The 17,779-nt window shown below is 39.2% G+C and overlaps 4 protein-coding genes across 7 annotated transcripts; 3 read left to right on the plus strand and 1 right to left on the minus strand.

Moving 5' to 3' along the window:
• The first annotated feature begins 107 nt into the window (after nucleotides 1–107).
• LOC140778021 (peroxisome biogenesis protein 7) lies at nucleotides 108–5,965 on the plus strand. The gene is made up of 2 exons (XM_073122532.1): nucleotides 108–1,289; nucleotides 1,838–5,965. The coding sequence occupies exon 1, from the start codon at nucleotides 311–313 to the stop codon at nucleotides 1,274–1,276; it is 966 nt and encodes a 321-aa protein (XP_072978633.1). The 5' UTR covers nucleotides 108–310; the 3' UTR covers nucleotides 1,277–1,289; nucleotides 1,838–5,965.
• Nucleotides 5,966–6,754: 789 nt separating this feature from the next.
• Nucleotides 6,755–10,114, plus strand: LOC140778020 (uncharacterized). 4 transcript variants are annotated; one of them, XR_012107143.1, is made up of 7 exons: nucleotides 6,760–7,776; nucleotides 7,945–8,082; nucleotides 8,610–8,684; nucleotides 8,804–8,896; nucleotides 9,313–9,405; nucleotides 9,740–9,901; nucleotides 9,992–10,114. XR_012107143.1 is itself a non-coding variant. In XM_073122531.1 (5 exons), the coding sequence occupies exons 1-5, from the start codon at nucleotides 6,964–6,966 to the stop codon at nucleotides 9,761–9,763; spliced, it is 1,143 nt and encodes a 380-aa protein (XP_072978632.1). In that variant the 5' UTR covers nucleotides 6,755–6,963; the 3' UTR covers nucleotides 9,764–9,873. The 4 variants fall into 4 exon arrangements, 2 of the variants coding, with proteins under 2 accessions (XP_072978632.1, XP_072978631.1); XR_012107142.1 differs by lacking the exon at nucleotides 9,992–10,114 and having other exon boundaries at nucleotides 9,735–9,870; XM_073122531.1 differs by lacking the exons at nucleotides 9,313–9,405; nucleotides 9,992–10,114 and having other exon boundaries at nucleotides 6,755–7,776; nucleotides 9,740–9,873.
• Nucleotides 10,115–10,262: 148 nt separating this feature from the next.
• Nucleotides 10,263–12,973, plus strand: LOC140778023 (multiprotein-bridging factor 1b). Its single transcript, XM_073122535.1, has 4 exons — nucleotides 10,263–10,405; nucleotides 11,071–11,154; nucleotides 12,481–12,563; nucleotides 12,637–12,973. Exons 1-4 carry the CDS (start codon nucleotides 10,264–10,266, stop codon nucleotides 12,754–12,756), a joined length of 429 nt encoding a protein of 142 aa, XP_072978636.1. The 5' UTR covers nucleotide 10,263; the 3' UTR covers nucleotides 12,757–12,973.
• An 885-nt stretch (nucleotides 12,974–13,858) lies between these two features.
• LOC140779830 (tubby-like F-box protein 1) lies at nucleotides 13,859–17,089 on the minus strand. The gene is made up of 4 exons (XM_073125114.1): nucleotides 16,593–17,089; nucleotides 16,073–16,160; nucleotides 14,928–15,057; nucleotides 13,859–14,577 (listed from the first exon to the last, which is right to left on the minus strand). The coding sequence occupies exons 1-4, from the start codon at nucleotides 16,947–16,949 to the stop codon at nucleotides 14,022–14,024; spliced, it is 1,131 nt and encodes a 376-aa protein (XP_072981215.1). The 5' UTR covers nucleotides 16,950–17,089; the 3' UTR covers nucleotides 13,859–14,021.
• Nucleotides 17,090–17,779: the final 690 nt, after the last annotated feature.

Consider the following 17,779-nt stretch of genomic DNA (forward strand, 5'->3'; position numbering starts at 1 on the left):
AAATAAGACTTATGATAGGCTCGAGCACTGGAGCTGAGCCGAGCTGAGTCTTAGCCTAATTCTAAGGCTGCTTTACACCCTGTTACGGAGGGGTGAGATTTCCTACCATGGTCTGGTCAACTAAAACTCGTAAGATATTCTCACCGAAGGTCACTGCACCCCCTCCTCATCGGGATAAGGAATTGGGGCTGGTGCATCAGAAGCAGCGGCCTCCGAACTAATCCAGCGAGAAGGTATTATAAGAGCGAATCAAGAGGAGATCGTTAGATCGATTGAACATTCTCTTAGATTTTGTCAAAAAAGGGCGGCGATGCCGGTGTTCAAGACCCCGTTCAACGGCTACGCGGTCCGCTTCAGCCCCTTCTACGAGTCCCGGCTCCTCGTCGCCACCTCCCAAAACTTCGGCATCCTCGGCAACGGCCGCGTCCACGTCCTCGATCTGCATCCTTCTTCTCCTTCGTCCCCTTCCATCAGCGAGCTCGCCGCCTTCGACACCTCCGATTGCATCTATGACGCCGCCTGGTCCGAATCCCACGACTCCCTCTTCGTCGCTGCCGTCGCCGACGGCTCCCTCAAGCTCTTCGATTCTTCTTTGCCTCCTTCCAACAACCCCGTTCGCCACCTCCACGAGCACACCCGCGAGGCTCACTCCGTCGATTGGAACCCCGTCCGCCGAGACTCCTTCCTCTCCTCCTCCTGGGACGACTCCGTCAAGCTCTGGACCCTCGACCGCCCCACCTCCCTCCGCACCTTCCGCGAGCACTCCTACTGCGTCTACTCCGCCGCTTGGAGCCCCCGTCATGGCGACGTGTTCGCCTCCGCCTCCGGTGACTGTACGCTCCGCGTCTGGGACGTCCGCGAGCCCGCCGCCACCCTCGTCCTCCCCGCCCACGATCACGAGATCCTCTCCTGCGATTGGAACAAGTACGACGACTGCGTCCTCGCCACCGCGTCCGTCGACAAGACCGTCCGCGTGTGGGACGTCCGCGCCACGCGGGCGCCCCTCGCCGCGCTCGCCGGGCACGGGTACGCGGTGCGGAGGGTGAAGTTCTCGCCGCACCGGGAGAGCGTGCTCGTCTCGTGCTCCTACGACATGACCGTCTGCATGTGGGATTACCGAGCCGAGGACGCGCTCCTTGCCAGGTACGATCACCATACCGAGTTCGTCGTCGGGGTCGACATGAGCGTGCTTGTCGAGGGGTTGCTTGCGAGCGCTGGGTGGGATGAGCTCGTCTATGTCTGGCAGCATGGGACCGACCCGAGAGCGATGCCGTGAGAATCTTGTCCTGGTATGGTGTTCTTGTTGCAGTATCAGTTACAGAATAACGATAAGTTTGTCTTTGTCTCTGATACTTTTGCAATCGGAAAGATCTGATTGAATAGCTTTGGATTGTGAAATAGTTCGCTTCAATTACATGATGCGTATATTAGTTTCTTTCTGTCTCAAATCTAAATTTTAATCTGTTAGTAGAGTAAGAAAAGGTTTCTTCTTTCCTTTGAGAGAATTGTGACTCTATTGGATGTTTGAGCGATATTTCAATAAATTTAGCCTATGGGTCTTTTATTCTTTCTTGAATATCTCCATTAAAAATTAAAAATCAGTCTAAACTCTAATTCTGGAATTTCAATGTGGAACTTAATTGAATTTTGAATCTAGTGGGTTGGGAATACCGGAATAGAGTAAGAGTAACTGAAAAGGGGCCTAGGTGAAGACAACTTTCAATAAGACATGGTCTCAGAGTTAGTTTTTGCCCAATTAACAGTGTGATTATTGTACATCTATATCTTACCTTCAGCTTCGGGACAAGGAGACTACGAGAGATGTCTTTTGTTGCAGGAAACCTTCAAGATAACAATAATATATTGTGGATAAGTGAGCAAACAAGGAAAAGGATAGAGAGGAGGGAGAAAGTCTCATGGCAGTTGGATTGAAGTAAAGAGGTGAGGAGGGATTTATAGGCAGTCAGTGGTCTCTCTATTCAATTCGTGACAATCATAAGTGGAAAGTTCATATTCTTCAGTCATTGATAAACAATTTGAAATAGAATCAATCACGCAGTCTCTTATTCTCCACTTCTTTTCAGTTTGTTATTCTGCTGCCAAAACTTCTGCCCTCTCATCAACTCTGCTATGCCAAGTATAATTTTTTGACACATGTACTTTATTTTTGCTTTCCAAGATGTGCAAGTAAAGAATTATTCATCTTGCAATGTGCTTCTTTATATCCTTATCTTCCGCCAACTTCATGTTATTGTTGTCACCACCACAATATGTAGTGGCTACTAATTATCTAGAGATAGTTTTATTTGAAATAGAATCAATCACGCAGTCTCTTATTCTCCACTTCTTTTTCAGTTTGTTATTCTGCTGCCAAAACTTCTGCCCTCTCATCAACTTTGCTATGCCAAGTATAATTTTTTGACACATGTACTTTATTTTTGCTTTCCAAGATGTGCAAGTAAAGAATTATTCATCTTGCAATGTGCTTCTTTATATCCTTATCTTCCGCCAACTTCATGTTATTGTTGTCACCACCACAATATGTAGTGGCTACTAATTATTTAGAGATAGTTTTATTTGAAATAGAATCAATCACGCAGTCTCTTATTCTCCACTTCTTTTTCAGTTTGTTATTCTGCTGCCAAAACTTCTGCCCTCTCATCAACTTTGCTATGCCAAGTATAATTTTTTGACATATGTACTTTATTTTTGCTTTCCAAGATGTGCAAGTAAAGAATTATTCATCTTGCAATGTGCTTCTTTATATCCTTATCTTCTGCCAACTTCATGTTATTGTTGTCACCACCACAATATGTAGTGGCTACTAATTATTTAGAGATAGTTTTATTTGAAATAGAATCAATCACGCAGTCTCTTATTCTCCACTTCTTTTTCAGTTTGTTATTCTGCTGCCAAAACTTCTGCCCTCTCATCAACTTTGCTATGCCAAGAATAATTTTTTGACACATGTACTTTATTTTGCTTTCCAAGATGTGCAAGTAAAGAATTATTCATCTTGCAATGTGCTTCTTTATATCCTTATCTTCCACCAACTTCATGTTATTGCTGTCACCACCACAATATGTAGTATCTACTAATTATTTAGAGATAGTTTTATTTCACATCTTAAATTATCACTCATTTTTAGAATGATCCCCTCAACTTTTTTTGGTACAAACCCCCTAAACTATCAAAAGTACTCTGACGTCATTGACAAAATCAATAGATTGGTTAAATTACCCCTCCACTTATAATGGCAGGATAATTAAGTAGCTTAGCTGATATTAAATATTTATTTTTTTAAATTCCTTTTCCTCTGTCTTAATCCCCTTTCTCTCAAAATTCTTTCATTCCTCTCCTCTTCATCTCACCTGATATCTTCTTCGAGCACATCCTATGCCCAACCCGTGCACCTCCTCTCTTCTTTTCATCTCTTTTTCTTCTCTCTATGTGGCTGTGCTCCAAATTCTTTGCAACAATCCCATAAGAAATAAAACAACCAAGAAGAAGGGTGCAAACTCATATCCCTATCTCTATGCCCATCCCTCTTGAGATCTCAATCTCTAAAAGGAAGAAACCTAAGATTATGAAGAAAAAGGCAAATTTGGGTCTTGAAGAATTTGATGAGAAGAGGTTAAAGGTGGTAAATTTTTAGCTTTCTATACCAAAAGGAAGGAAATTCTTGGTGACAGGTTAAAGTAGAGTTCCACCTAGCAATCTTCCTTTCCCTACCTGCCTTGCTCTTGGCACGCTTAGCTTCAAATTGATCAAACAATGTTTTTTCTTTTACCTTCTCAGCTTTAGATATGTGAATGCTCTCCATCAGCACTCTCTTGTTCTTAAAGACATTAACTTTCACTTTCTCTTGTACTTTTACGCTTACCATAACCAAGATGACGCCCTTTTCTCTTAGCCTCCAAGGCTCGCCTTGCACAAGATCGTTAGTGAATTCTCATCAATTTCTTGATGATGAATCCATCCTTCATAAGCTTCCGGATATTCTGGCATGAGTTGGCCATGGAGATCTCATTAACCTCATTGGGATTAAACTAGAACTTGCCATGGCCGCACGTGAGAATGCTTGTGGCGAGACGTTTTTGTTGCTTGAGCAACATCAACGCCTCTCCTCGATCTTGATGTCGATCGCTCGATTTGGTGGAGGAGAAAAACAAAAGGCAATGGAGGGTTCTCTCTAAAGTCTTTCCTTGAAGGAAAGTTGCTAGGTTTTTCCTTCTGTGAGCTATTCCTACTCATAGTTGGTTGGATGATCACCCTCAAAATTGGAAAAAATTGGAGGAGGTGGGATGCAGCAGAGAAGAGATGGAAGGGCATTTTGGTCATGATAAAAGCTTATTTTAAGTTATCACTTGCATATAAAGGTATTCTGGCCATTTAGTTATCATGTGACCAGCACATGATAACTTATAGACAAAAGTAGGTAATAAATTCCTAACGAAAGATGTTAAGTGAGATATTTTTGATAGTTCAAAGAGTGTGTATCCAAAAAAAGTTGAGAGGATCATTTTAAAGAATGAGTGGTAGTTCGGGGAGTGAAAAGATAATTATCTAATTATTTATGTTGTTATAGTTCAAGCATTCCATGCTCTAATTAATTGATGTCAATCGAGGTAAGTTATCGTAATCAAGAAAGATTTTGATACCCAAAATAGATGAGAATACATAATTTAGTCGACCATGGGGCTGTTCAATTCAACTTTTAGATCCAAAAAGTTCTGCTTGGGGAGGCTGTAATTACGTATATGTTGTTCCTGAGTTTCAATTCTTGTTTTATAGTATCAAAGAGTCTTTGGAAGGATTAGAGTATACTGGACTGTTAGAAACACCAACTCAGTGAATATGTAGTTTTAAATCGGCCGAACAACGTTATTATATCTTTTCATTTTCACTTGTATTTCACCAGATCATAATCGAAAAAGCAAAATGTGCAAGACTTCACCTTTCTAAATCACCTTGGAAAATTGAATAAGGTGAAGATAGATATTTATGACTTTCAATGAACCACTAGGACTCCCCTGCCTTCCTCTGTATTTTCTTTTTTGTTGTGTTAACCAGGTGTGCCTCCAAAAACTGATGTGGCTGAAAATTGCCACATCCATCTTATGACTTAAATGAAGCAACACAGGGTGTGGGAGTTGGATTGTCACAGACTCATATCTGTTTTTGTCACAAAATTCAAATATGTTATGTCTAGAATAAGACTCGACTAATTTTTCAGCAATACTAATGTTTCATACTGCTTGTTGTTGGGTTATTTGTACGTATGAGACGAGATCCCTGTAGTAAATATATCAGCATCTGCTTCTGCAAGAAATGTATACTATCTAGAAGAGCTTTTAGATAGTCACTCTTTGGTTGAATGAGGGAAAGCTGCAACCTCATATGTGGTAACTCTATCTATCAACTAGCCTTATTTCAAGCCAAGATATTATGTTCCTCTTCTTTTCTGATGTATATATACTTCATCAGCATTCGTGCACTATTTTTGGAGAAAACAGCATTGCTGCACTGTTGTTCAAGGGTTTATGTAAGTTGACAGTTGATGACAAATTTGTGAGTTCTGCTAGGAGCCTTATCAAATACTAAGAAATGATTCAATGTTGTTGAAACTTATGCCTGGAGTTACATTATTTTCAGTGTTGGTGATAATTTAGATTCCATGTTGCATCACTACACCAGCAATTATCTGTGTTTTTGTGGAAGCATATTACTAGGCTAAATGTGCCTTGTAAGAAGCTTATGTCAGTGGATTTGGATAAAGAGCAATTTCTAACTGACTTACAAACGCAGCCCCAGAATATGCTGCCATTAGATTGCTTGTGGATAGATAGGCCTTTGAACAGCATCCATAAAAATCTTTGGCTTCAAGGGTGGGTGTTAGATATCTTTTTTCGCAAAAAATTCAATTTCTGGTTATATAGGTCGATAGTGAGAGCACCTCTAATGGCCTAAAATCTCTTTCTGTTGGGGGTGAATACGGATCGGATAGTGCTCAACCCATATCCGGATCCGTATTTTTAGTTCGGATACGGATTCGGATACGGATATTGGACGGATAACAAAATTTAAAACCATATCCTAACTAAACGGATACGGATAATTTTCGGATAAAGAATCGGATCTTAAACGGATATTAATTAAAATTAAAATAATTATAATATTTTATTTAAATATAATTAACATAAAATTATTAAGAGTTTTACAACAAATAATTTTTTTGTATGTCAAATATATAAAATTAGAGAAATTAATCTCTATAAATAATATATAATGTATTATTAGTAATAATATTAATACTTACTATTTAAATAAGCAAACTAAAAACTGTAAATCATTTAAAAAAATATGCGGGTAAACGGATATCCGTATCCGAATCCGAATCCGAGTCGAATTGAAATTTTTTATCCGAATCTGATCCAAATCAGGTCGGATAGCGAGTCGGGTCGGAGTTAATCCGACCCGTTTTCACCCCTACTTTCTGTGCATGTGTGCAACTTATTTCTGGTAATCAGTTCTTTTGTAAGAGAAGAGGAACCTAATAATATTTCAATCAAACTAATACCGTGGAGACTTGAATTCGGACGCACATAAAATGTTTTGAAAGACGGCCGCAGGTCGTGAGCAAGTAATAAGATAGTTTATTATTTTTAATATAAAATTATATATATATATATTTATAGCCAGGTTCGTACCGGATCTAATCGAGTGCTCTTGTTGACGAACAAAAACCGGACCTGAACCTGATAGGCCTGTAAGTTCGACAACACGAGCCGGAGATTAGGAGAGTCGGGAGGTAGGGTGGCGTCACGGCACTGTGCACTTACTAGACGCGTGCGGTCTCGTCGCGCGAGCCGAACCCGAACAGCCGCAACCATAAAATGGAGGCCTGTTTTGGCGGTCACTACACCGCTTCCCTCCCCTCCCCTCCCCTTCCCCTCTTCCGATATGGACCACCGTCACGTATCTCCCGCCTTGCAACGCCTCTGGGTCGACGAAGTCCTACATCTCCACTCGCTATGGCATCGCGGGCCCCCTCAGCAAAACCCTAGCCCTAACCCCAGTCTCCGACCGACGAGCTCTGCGGCATTCAAAATGGAATCCAAGAAGAAGAAGAAAAAGAAGAACAAGAAGAAGCGCGAGAAGAGGGATACGGCGCCACTCGAGGAGCCGCAGCCGTCCTCCGGGAAGGAATGGCCCTTCGCCCCGGAAGCGGAGCCGAAACCCTTTCCCGAGAAGTGGAGCGACGTTGCGCCGCCGCCGAAGCCTCGCGCCGCCGCCGAAGAGGCGGGGCATGCCGCCGCAATCTTGATGCAGCAGGGCGGCTTGAGGGCTTGCGAGAAGTTTTTTTCGAAGAAGGACGACGAGGATGACGACGAGGACGAAGAGGACGAAGAGGACGAAGAGGATGGAATGGATGTGGAGGAAGCCGGGCAACTGGAAGAGCTCGAATTTTTCCTGGGAATTTTTGAAAAGGACAGGGCTTTGAGGGAGTACTACGAGAAGAACTGCGAGAAAGGTGAGTTCTACTGCTTGGTCTGCGAGGGGATCGGTGTAAAGAAGGGGAAGAGATTTGGGAGTTGCGTTGGACTCGTGCAGCACTCAAATTCGATCTCCAAGACGAAGAGGAGAAGGGCTCACCGGGCGTTCGCTAGGGCTATATGTCGAGTTCTTGGGTGGAACATGGAGAGATTGCCCAGCATTGTTCTGGATTCTGGTGTCTCTCTAAGCCAGTCATTAGCTAAAGCATCCGATGCAAAGGTGCCTTTTTCGCATGCTTATGACTCTATATTCCATTGTCCAGAATCTTGTATACTTTGGAAGATGATAATCCTTTTACATAGGAAGCTTGTGTTGTCTTCCATAAGTACAATGATCTTTAATTTAGAAGTAATTTAATTGGTATAAATATAAATTTGGGCAATGCAGGAGATTCCACAGAAAAAGGATTCAGGAGAAGTTTTTGAGAACAAAGAAGAAACCTGTAAAGAGGTTGTAGAGAAAGTTGGTACTGATTATGATGTGGTGGAGAGTGTTGAAACAAGAGAAATTGAAGATTTACCAAGTGTAATGTCTCCTCTACTCTTCTTCCATCTACATTCTATATATAAATGTTCATGATTAAAAGCTGGTTGGTACTAGTGTCAAATGTTGAGGGCATATTACTGTTTGAAACTATGTTTCACTTTGCCTAAATCAGCTGGTTTATTGTTATAATGTTGTAAGCATGACTAATGTATATTATGGTTGAGTATTACTTGCTCCTTTGCTCATAAGCCCTAACCACTGAGCAAGAAGAGTACTCCAGTCTTTTTCATATTTAGCTTCCAAAATTCTGGGTACTTAATTGTACTAAAGAAGTATGAATCCTTTTCGACTTAAATGGACGCTTTAACTTCTTAACTATTTTCTGAAAGTTTTTGCTACGAAGCTCTTGCACTAAAGGATGACTATTCTTTGCTAATTATTATATGTGTTAGATAAATTTAGCAACCTTATTATAGATAATCTGATCTGTTATAACTGTTTAAATAATAACACCCTCTTGGCAACTTCATCCATCTAAAATATTGTATTCATCACATATGAAACAGGAAAATTTGCAGGAGCAAGATTGTGCTGACTTGATTGATTGCATGCAAATAAGGGAGATCATGGGAACGCAAAATGTATGTAATCATGAAACTTGCATTCTTTTGAGTGTTGTCTAGTGTGGAGATTCCATCATTATGGTTTCCCTTTTGAGATATATTGGGTTCTTCGTGTTCGACTTCATCATGGCATGCAGGAAGAGGATGTCACTGATATTAGAGAGCTTGCTGATGAATCTGCTAAGGGCCTTGATACTGATAGTGTTAACCTGAGGGAAGAATTGTTGGAGGTAAAAAAAAATTTAATTCCATATTTCCTACTTTTATTTGTCTATCCATCATATGATATAGAAAGTTATTCAGAATGTGCATGATACACAGCTTATGTCTGATTTTCTATCTCACTCAGTCACTCTTAATTGACAAATGGAGGAGCATGTCTTCCCTAGAACTAATAGTTGTCCCTGTGCAACATTAGTTTCAAAGATAAAGAAATAACTATAGATATTCTTAACTAATGAGAGAGAAATTTGCTTTACCTTACTGCCAATAACCAATTATCTTGTGTGCAATAGCGAACTGCTTATTTAGTGTCGACCTCTTGCTTTTTCCTTGAAAATTGATATACTACTAGTTCTTTCTGAGTTCGCTTCTAAATTTTGAGGAAAATAATGTATGGTTAGCACATGCATTTTCTGAAATACAGGAGAACAAAGAAGAAAATAATAGTGCTGACTAATGGGGGCATATACAGAATCAACTGCATTGGATCATCAAGAGACAAAGAGCGCAGAACATTGTATTTTCCAGCTCCGCAGTCTATATTTTCATCACTCATTTTTGCCGTATTATATGTTCAGCATCCCTTATGAGATGTAGTTCTGCTTCAATCTCAAGTGACCTATATGAGACACTATGACTATGTGGTCCTTGGCATTATAATATCTTTCTGTATTAGTCAATCTAAGATTACGTTTTTGAGTAATAATTTTGTGCTTATGCTTTGGTATGGAAAGAATATTTTAGGCTCCCTCCCTCTGTTTAATCTTTGTCCACATGAGATTAAGAACCTCTTCCTTTATCAGGGATCTCAATTTTGTCTCCTATTGATGTGCTTTCTTTGTTTAGTACAGCATTACAAGACTCGCAATTCATAATGCATACGGGAACTTCAGAATTCGAATACATGTGATGTTTCACTCCATGATGAAATAAGGATGTCTGAGCTAAAATATTTTTATGTTGCCTTATAGCTTGAATTGGAAAGACTATCCTTAACTCCTCAGATCATGATGGTGAGTTATTTATTGTGTCCTTGTAAATTACGTTTGATAAGTTGAATGTTGTGTTTTAGTAAGAATAAATTGTCAGGTATAAATCTCCAGGAGAGATTCGCTGGTAGAGAAGGATTTATCCACATGCGTGAATATGATTTTATCGGATTCGGATTTAGATCCGGTTACGCCCGTTTGGCTACTTATATAGATAAGAACGAAGCTTGCCTGTAAAGCAAAAGCAAGAGATTTCTTTTTCTCCTTCTAAAAATCTCCTCCGACTCCGCGAGCTTTTCTTTTCTTCCCCAAAAGCCCCGCGACTCGACCGCGATCGCAAACCCTAAATCGCCTAATCCGATCGATCCAAAAGGAGACTGTAGAGGATGGCAGGGATTGGGCCACTCACCCAGGACTGGGAGCCCGTCGTGATCCGGAAGAAGGCCCCAAACACCGCGGCCAAGAAGGACGAGAAGGCCGTCAACGCCGCCCGCCGCAGCGGCGCAGAGATTGAGACCGTTAGGAAGTGTATGCAATCTCAATCCCTCTCCCTTTTCCTCTAACCGCTCGCTTTATCTTTACTTGATAGAAGATGTTAGTCTTTTCGACCGATATATGCGAAGAAATTAGAGTCATATGATTAATCGTGATTCGTCTCGTCTGGCACCAAAAATCTAGTGTAAACTTAATCCGGATTTGATTGGTTGATGTTAGCGTTAGTTTTCAATGATGAGGAATTTATTTTCTGATACCACGTTAAAATGTTTCTATTGGCCTTTTCCTTACTAGTTCTTCCATTATTCTGTGGACCAAAATAAGTGGTGTAACATTAATTGGGAGCGCTGCTGCCAAAAATCTAGTCCGAGTGGACATAGATACCTAAAATAATTAGGTTAGATACTTACAAGCTGAGAGTTGGATTTCTCATTCCCTTTATCCAACATTATCATTGATAAGTGGATGAGGGGTTAGCTTGAAGTAACTATCATCTGTCATCACTTACCACAATACTATAAGTTACTTCAGATGATTAGATTTCTTCTGACTACTTCTGTAAGGGCTTTCATCCATTCAGCATGCATAGTTATCATGGCACAGTTTAATTAAGGATTTCTTGTCATGATATATTTTGGCTAGTGCTTAGAATTTTGGAATTTCTAATTTTTGACGCTGTTTTATTTGGTAACTTGCAGCCACTGCCGGAACAAATAAAGCTGCTTCTAGCAGCACATCACTGAATACAAGGAAACTAGACGATGAAACAGAGAATCTTTCTCGTGAGTAACTTATTATATTATAATCCATACCTTGTATCCATCTGCTTTCCTATTGTTTAATATGGTTATTCTCTTGTACGATATAATAAACTCTGAAAGAAATTATAGCATTGCATGTTCACATCTCTAATTTGGTTTTAGTTTTTAAATTAGCCGCAATACCCAAACCGAATATTTGCTAAAGTAAATACTACGTCCCTCATGTCCCTATGCCAAGATCTGTGGCAAAGGGAATCCCAGTGGCCTAATTTCCGGATCTCAGGAGCAGGTCTGCCAGAGTGGTCCTTTTATAGGATACTGAGTGATTCTTTCTCTAATTGGAACTTGAGGACCATTAAGGTTACATTAGAGAAGGAATAGACATATATATTCTAAAAGATTTTGAGAAGATTCTAATATGGATAAGATTTGGTCTCCAAGATTTATATCTAAAGATGTCAAAAAGATTTTAATATGATAAGATTTGGTATCCTGTAAGATCTATTCCATAATAATGGTCATCTATTATGATAAGATTTTGAGTTGGAAATAGGATATCCAAATAGCCATATCTGATGCAAATTTAACTTAAAATCCTTGTCTACAAGCTGATATAACACCTAAAACTTGTCAATCTGGATATCTACCATATCTTTGTTATTTGATGGTTGGCTGTCATACTAATAAAAAATAAACTTATAACTGAAGACAAACTAGTTTTGCCTAACTGCTGATCAAACAAAAATAAAGTCATAGTTTGATGCTTCCATGGCTACATCAAGTCTTCACATAAGTGGAGACATCATAAACAATTGAAATGAAGAAAGTGACTGATTTGGTTCGGTCCTTCATGTGATTGCCATCTGGTGCTACAAACAGCATAATCACGAAGGACGCAACATTGCTTTTCCACTGATGGCATCACCAGCAGTTCCTCAACTAATGCAAAGTTACGAAATTCTGAAGAATTATGTTTACCACTCTTTGACAAGGCTGTATATTGTTCATTTTGTGTAGACTGGTTACGTCTTCTTTTTTTCTGACAACTACAGAACCATCCATGAGTATCACAAATTTGGATAACCTTTCTAGTTATCTTGCTGTTGGCATTTATTTCCGGTACAGTAATTACGACGAATGAATTCTATGTTCATTTTGAAGTGATCACTCTTCACACTTCCTCATCTGAGGAAAGAATGGTGGTATTTACATGTTATGAGTATATGTTGTACAATCATCTACTATATAGTAATTTCTTCTGATCCCCTTGTTACATGTTTTATGAGTATATATTGTACAATCATTTACTATATAGTAATTTCTTCTGATCTGGCGTTGTTTAACTAGATGAACGAGTTCCGACAGAGCTGAAAAAGTGCATCATGCAAGCTCGAATGGATAAGAAGTTAACACAGGCACAACTTGCTCAGGTAACTTTTCTTGTTCACAGGTCTGATGTGCTTGTTGTTGCTCTGTACTTACAAATATATTATGATGTCACAGTTGATCAACGAGAAGCCACAGGTGATTCAAGAGTACGAATCAGGCAAGGCTATTCCCAACCAGCAGATCATAATAAAACTTGAGAGGGCTCTTGGCGCGAAGCTGCGTGGTAAAAAATGAGAAGCAATAGAGATGGAATTGCCTAAAGGAGCCTCTGGTTATGCAAGTTTTATGTAGTATCTTTCAATTTGACCAGTAACTAGCGTAAGCAATAAAGTGATAAACAATGGAAGCTAGCATTGTCAAGAGTACTTGTTCTGTGAAAGACTGTATGTACTATGAGTATTGTATGAAATATGCGAATAGAAATGCCTAGTACTAAGTTATTTTTCTCGCTTGTCTTGTATGTGCTTCTGTTGGTTTATGCATTCACAGTGCCCAAAAAAAAATATCATTTCCCAGGAGTTATTTGGATTATATTACTTGTTCAATTTAGTGTACTCGAGTTTATGACCTTGATATGTAGTTTAATGGATGTTTTTCTTTACATATTTGGGTCAACTAATTGTACATATCCAGCGAAGAGTTCCCGCAGCCATTTCCTCAGCATATAACAGCCAATTTATGTGTCAATCTCATAGCTACTGGAACCTGTTAGACTACATCCGTGATCATTCATCTCAAGAGAAAATATAAATAGAAACCTGCATTTTGACTTTTAAAAATAAAGTCATCTTTTATTTATAAATATAGCCCATGTACCGTCTGATAATATTAAACTACACCGTAGCATTTGATAGATAGATGTAAATTAACTTGCCACCGTGACTTAATTCTAGAATCAAATGTAGCCTCCAAAATAATCTGGAGATTAACCAAAACACGAATTCACAATAAAATAGAAACAAATTAAGCCTCTAAAATACTAAAATCATAACCAAATACTGAATCTCACACAATTGAACGAATCCAAAACTAATGTTGTCTACTCTTACAGGTCATATATTACAAAAGTAAGATTAACTTAAATATATAAAAAAAATATTCTATTTTTAATTCAATTCCCTCGGATGTTTGTTAAATTAAACTTTTTAACTCAAAGGCGTTGCTCAATATATTTTAGCTAATAAAAGGATTTAGTTATAAAATAATAAAAAGAGAGGACTTTATTTACCACATAGTTAAATTATAAGATGTTATCTGTAATTTTGTGAAAATAATCCTTCCCAATTAATCCAGGACCAGGACCAGGACCATATGATCACCTAGGACAGGTATGATGTATCACGAAGGTAAGCACTTTGTTCACTGTTCATAGTACATGCCACCCAGTGGTAGCCATCTCCGAAACTGCTGAATGGAGTATTTTACAGGAAGAGTGAAAGATCTTACCAAAGAGAATTTAAAAAGAAAAATTATAACATCTATCCAGCAGCGGGATGCTTCTATTCACAGGCAAATTTTGTGCCAAAGCTGGTTAAGCAGAGAGCAAAAGCCTGGAAAGCGGAGAGTGGTTCCCGGTAATCCATGGTGAACAAATCATCTCCAACTTTACCAAACTGAAGTAGCACAGTCTCTTCATCTCCTACCCCATCTGGTTGACTTGGATCCATCATAGCTACGAGCTGAAAATTCTTCACTGAGGCAACTGTCACCCTCCCGTGAAAGTTCAAGCACCAGCATTGTAGGTGATCATGCCATCTTGGAGCTTTGTTCTTCAGAACTAATGATCCCATGCTATGGCTCTCAAGCTGTGATTCTTCATCTGAAGTTCCTCGCATCGAATGACACTGCACTATGCACTGCATTCTTCGAGGGCCTCTTGTTTTTAGAAGATTCAATTTGTAAGATACCTGACCGATTTCAAGATTATCAGCTGGAACCTGTGGACTGATCTGCTTGCTGAAAAAACGGCGGCTTGCCTTAATGCCTGATGCTCTTGCCCCGTTGAATAGTGGGTTGCCATCATAGATTGTAAACCTCATACCCAGGAAATCTGATCTGTGAAAAGATGAGTGGCGATAGCTTAACATCAAGAAAGGCATATACTTTAGCAGATGTGTACATTATCACAGTGAATATCCCAAAGGTGGTGTCTTCTTTCAAAAAATAAAAAAGAGGGCTAGTCACACAAAAGTGATATATGAGTTACGTGCCATCCTACTAAGATTGATGGCTTTGGTGCATGTGCTGGTGATGATAAGCACATCCACCAAACTTGAAAGCACAGCTGTCCCCTGATAGTTCTTATTTGATGTAGTATGATAAGCCTATACCAGACTCTACTTCCAGTAAGGAAGAGACTGAGGAGATGCTGGAAACAGTGCTATATAAGTGTGCATAAATCTCACCTTAACTTTCCCACATATGCGTTACTTCCTTGGGTCGGATCATCAGCATCAAGTGAGATTATGTACTCTGTATAGGCACCGTATTTATACTTTCGCGCTGCTAAGAGAAACTTCCCCTTATCCATGAATGCTGCACCAAAGAATGGGTAAGTGGACTTGAGGGGAAAAAAAGATCTAAGAGGAAAGCCCTAAGATATATAAGTAGTAGTCATCGCTGAAAACACATGAATAATCACACACCCACATATGCACGAACTATTTTCACAGTCATCATAGAGCAAAACAAAACTCAGGAAAATCAACATTTCAGTATACAATATCACAAATCTGAAGTGTTTTAAGGAATTGCATGCCAGTATTGAATGAGTAATTAGCATATCCCAGTGAACTGAACAATGAAAAAGTGTGAACTAATCTCCTCGAGCCCCGTCAATTAAAGTATCAAAGCATTTAAGCAAGCATCTCAATAGACTAGGCCTCAATCAAGTAGTATAGATCACAAGTAGAGATCATAATTTGCCTTACTTTTGTAGTTGTTTCTTCCTAGACTAACTGTCAGCTTTATTGAAATAATTCTAAAGTGAAAACAGTGATGTAGTTACAACAGCCACAATTCATTTGTCCAGTATTGAGATCAAAACAAACTTCTACTAGGTTATTCTGAAAAATGAGATTATTATAATCTGGTCAGAACTTATAAGAGGGTGAGTTGTATGAATCAAGGCATGTAATTGATGACTTTATAAATCAATACCTTACACATGCTCTAAGGCTCAAACAAGAATCATGAAGACAATTTTAATCATCCGTCTTCTTATTCATAAAAGCCTACTCCTTTGGTCGGCAAAGACAGAGAGTAGGAAAAAAGAGAATCGTAACATTGTCCTTCTATGTTTTTAAATGGCTCAAAATTTCAGTTTCAATCCCGAAAACCGAAAAGTCCCTGAATTTCAGACCCCAAAATTGTATGTACTAGATATGACCGCCTGATATCAAATTTTCATCTTCGTTACATGCTACGTCACAGGATCAAAGTCAAACTTGGACGCTACTAAATTCAAATGTTATCGTTTCTTCACAGAGAAAAGCAACAATAGAAGACAAATAGGTTCCTAGAAACAAGCACTTGGTCGCCATATACTTACTCTGCGTCAAGCTGAGGTAGAGATAGAAGGTGGAGTTCTTCTTGTTCCTCTTAATAAAACACTGGATCGGAAGGTCCCTCGTCCCAGGCTGCCATTAGCAACATAAATCAATTGAAATCCCTCTTAAACTTTCCAAAACAAAAGAGAAAGTGCAATATGAACAGAATAAAAATAATAATAATTAAAAAAAAAAAGAAATTGAAAGGATTGAATACAAAGTACGTGTGGTTTTTGCGACCTCTAGAATCGGCCTTACGCGCATAGTTTCATTGTATTTCATCGTTATAAAATAATAATAATAATAATTAAAAAAAGAAGAAGTTACTGATAGTTTAGTTTGGCATAAGAATTTTTTTCGACCAATTTCAAAACTAAAACTTAAACAAGTATTCCCATCAAGATAAACCCCTATTTGGAGCTTCTAAGGTGATCCATCTCAAATGCATTCAAAGAAGTGATCTTGAAAGGAAACGAAGCTAAACAATTAGCAAACAGAGAGAAGAAACCCTAACTAATTTACCTGCTTGAGGGAAGAAGGGAAGGTGATCTTTCCGGTCTCTCGCGGCGGCCCAACCAGGGCGATAGCGATCTCCCGCCACCGCCGGCACACGCACGCGCACGACACAAGGCTCTTCCGCCGCGGCCACCTCTCCTCGCTCGCCTCCACTCTCCTTATGATATTAACCATCAAATCTGGGAGCATCCCCGCCCACCTCTCCTCCTCCTCCTCCTCCCCCGCCGCCGCCGCCGGCGACGCACCCTTCTCCTCCTCTCCTCCGGCGAATCTCGCATCTTCCTCCAAGATCTCCGACGAAGGCGAGATCGAGCGGCGAGATGAGAAGCTCTTCCCCAACAGAAACGCCCATCGCTGCGACATCTCGGACGAGAAGAAGAAGAAGAAGAAGAAGAAGAAGAAGAAGAAGAAACGGATCGTGGAATTGGAGGGGAATCGGAAGACTTTCAGCTGCAGCAACGGGCCAGTGCCGGTTTAATCCAGGGAGAAATGTTTTCATTGAGCTTCATAAGAGTTTTTGACCAAACTACCGGCCTTTTTCTTTTCTTTTTTTTTTCTTTTTTTATTTTTTAAGTGTTGTACTGTAACTCTGTAAGTCTGTAACTCAAAATTATTACAAAATAGAGTCTATTTTATTGCAGTTATAATAAAAAAAATTTAAAAATACCAATCAGTTTAGTATTTTTACTATCAGATATTTTTTTTTTAAACTGATAAAATATTAAATTAAAATAATTTATATATATATATATAATATTAATTAATTCAGTATTTTAAGATCAAATAAAAATTAGTTCGGTGTGTCTGTTAGAACTACGATAAATTAGATGATATTTGATAATAAATTTAAGATGTTATTTATTTTGGTAAAAAGAAACTGTAAGAGATCTATTCTGGTCAAAAACTCGCTTGATATTACCACTCCTTCTACTACTGTAGTGACGTGATTGATGGCGATGGGAAATTGAAACGCGAATAGGAGGTTTACGAAGGAGAGCGCGTGGTTTATCGCCGTATTTAAGGAAAGGGTTAATTGTGGATTAAATATGGGGACTGTGAATTCCGATGAGGGGCTCTGCTCTTCTTTTATGAAATTGACGTTGATTGGATTTGAATCTTAATCTAATAATTGATTGACAAATGTATACATATCAAATAATTAGAGGTCGGTCATATGCATTAATATTTTTCTT

The sequence above is a fragment of the Typha angustifolia genome, chromosome 15 (genome assembly GCF_048772165.1).
Source record: "Typha angustifolia cultivar Huaian chromosome 15, ASM4877216v1, whole genome shotgun sequence".
Taxonomy (NCBI): Eukaryota; Viridiplantae; Streptophyta; class Magnoliopsida; order Poales; family Typhaceae; genus Typha; species Typha angustifolia.

What these genes read in the sequence shown, in the direction of transcription:
- LOC140778021 (XM_073122532.1), top strand. Translation starts at nt 311, where the DNA reads ATGCCGGTGTTCAAGACCCCGTTCAACGGCTACGCGGTCCGCTTCAGC.
- LOC140779830 (XM_073125114.1), bottom strand. Translation starts at nt 16,949, where the DNA reads ATGTCGCAGCGATGGGCGTTTCTGTTGGGGAAGAGCTTCTCATCTCGC. An exon ending in TCCCTTCTTCCCTCAAGCAG is followed by an intron (nt 16,161 to 16,592) that starts GTAAATTAGTTA and finishes TGCTAATGGCAG; the next exon opens with CCTGGGACGAGGGACCTTCC. An exon ending in CTACCTCAGCTTGACGCAGA is followed by an intron (nt 15,058 to 16,072) that starts GTAAGTATATGG and finishes TCTTTGGTGCAG; the next exon opens with CATTCATGGATAAGGGGAAG.
- LOC140778020 (XM_073122530.1), top strand. Translation starts at nt 6,964, where the DNA reads ATGGACCACCGTCACGTATCTCCCGCCTTGCAACGCCTCTGGGTCGAC. An exon ending in CTAAAGCATCCGATGCAAAG is followed by an intron (nt 7,777 to 7,944) that starts GTGCCTTTTTCG and finishes TGGGCAATGCAG; the next exon opens with GAGATTCCACAGAAAAAGGA. An exon ending in AGATCATGGGAACGCAAAAT is followed by an intron (nt 8,685 to 8,803) that starts GTATGTAATCAT and finishes CATGGCATGCAG; the next exon opens with GAAGAGGATGTCACTGATAT.
- LOC140778023 (XM_073122535.1), top strand. Translation starts at nt 10,264, where the DNA reads ATGGCAGGGATTGGGCCACTCACCCAGGACTGGGAGCCCGTCGTGATC. An exon ending in TGAAACAGAGAATCTTTCTC is followed by an intron (nt 11,155 to 12,480) that starts GTGAGTAACTTA and finishes TTGTTTAACTAG; the next exon opens with ATGAACGAGTTCCGACAGAG. An exon ending in CACAGGCACAACTTGCTCAG is followed by an intron (nt 12,564 to 12,636) that starts GTAACTTTTCTT and finishes ATGATGTCACAG; the next exon opens with TTGATCAACGAGAAGCCACA.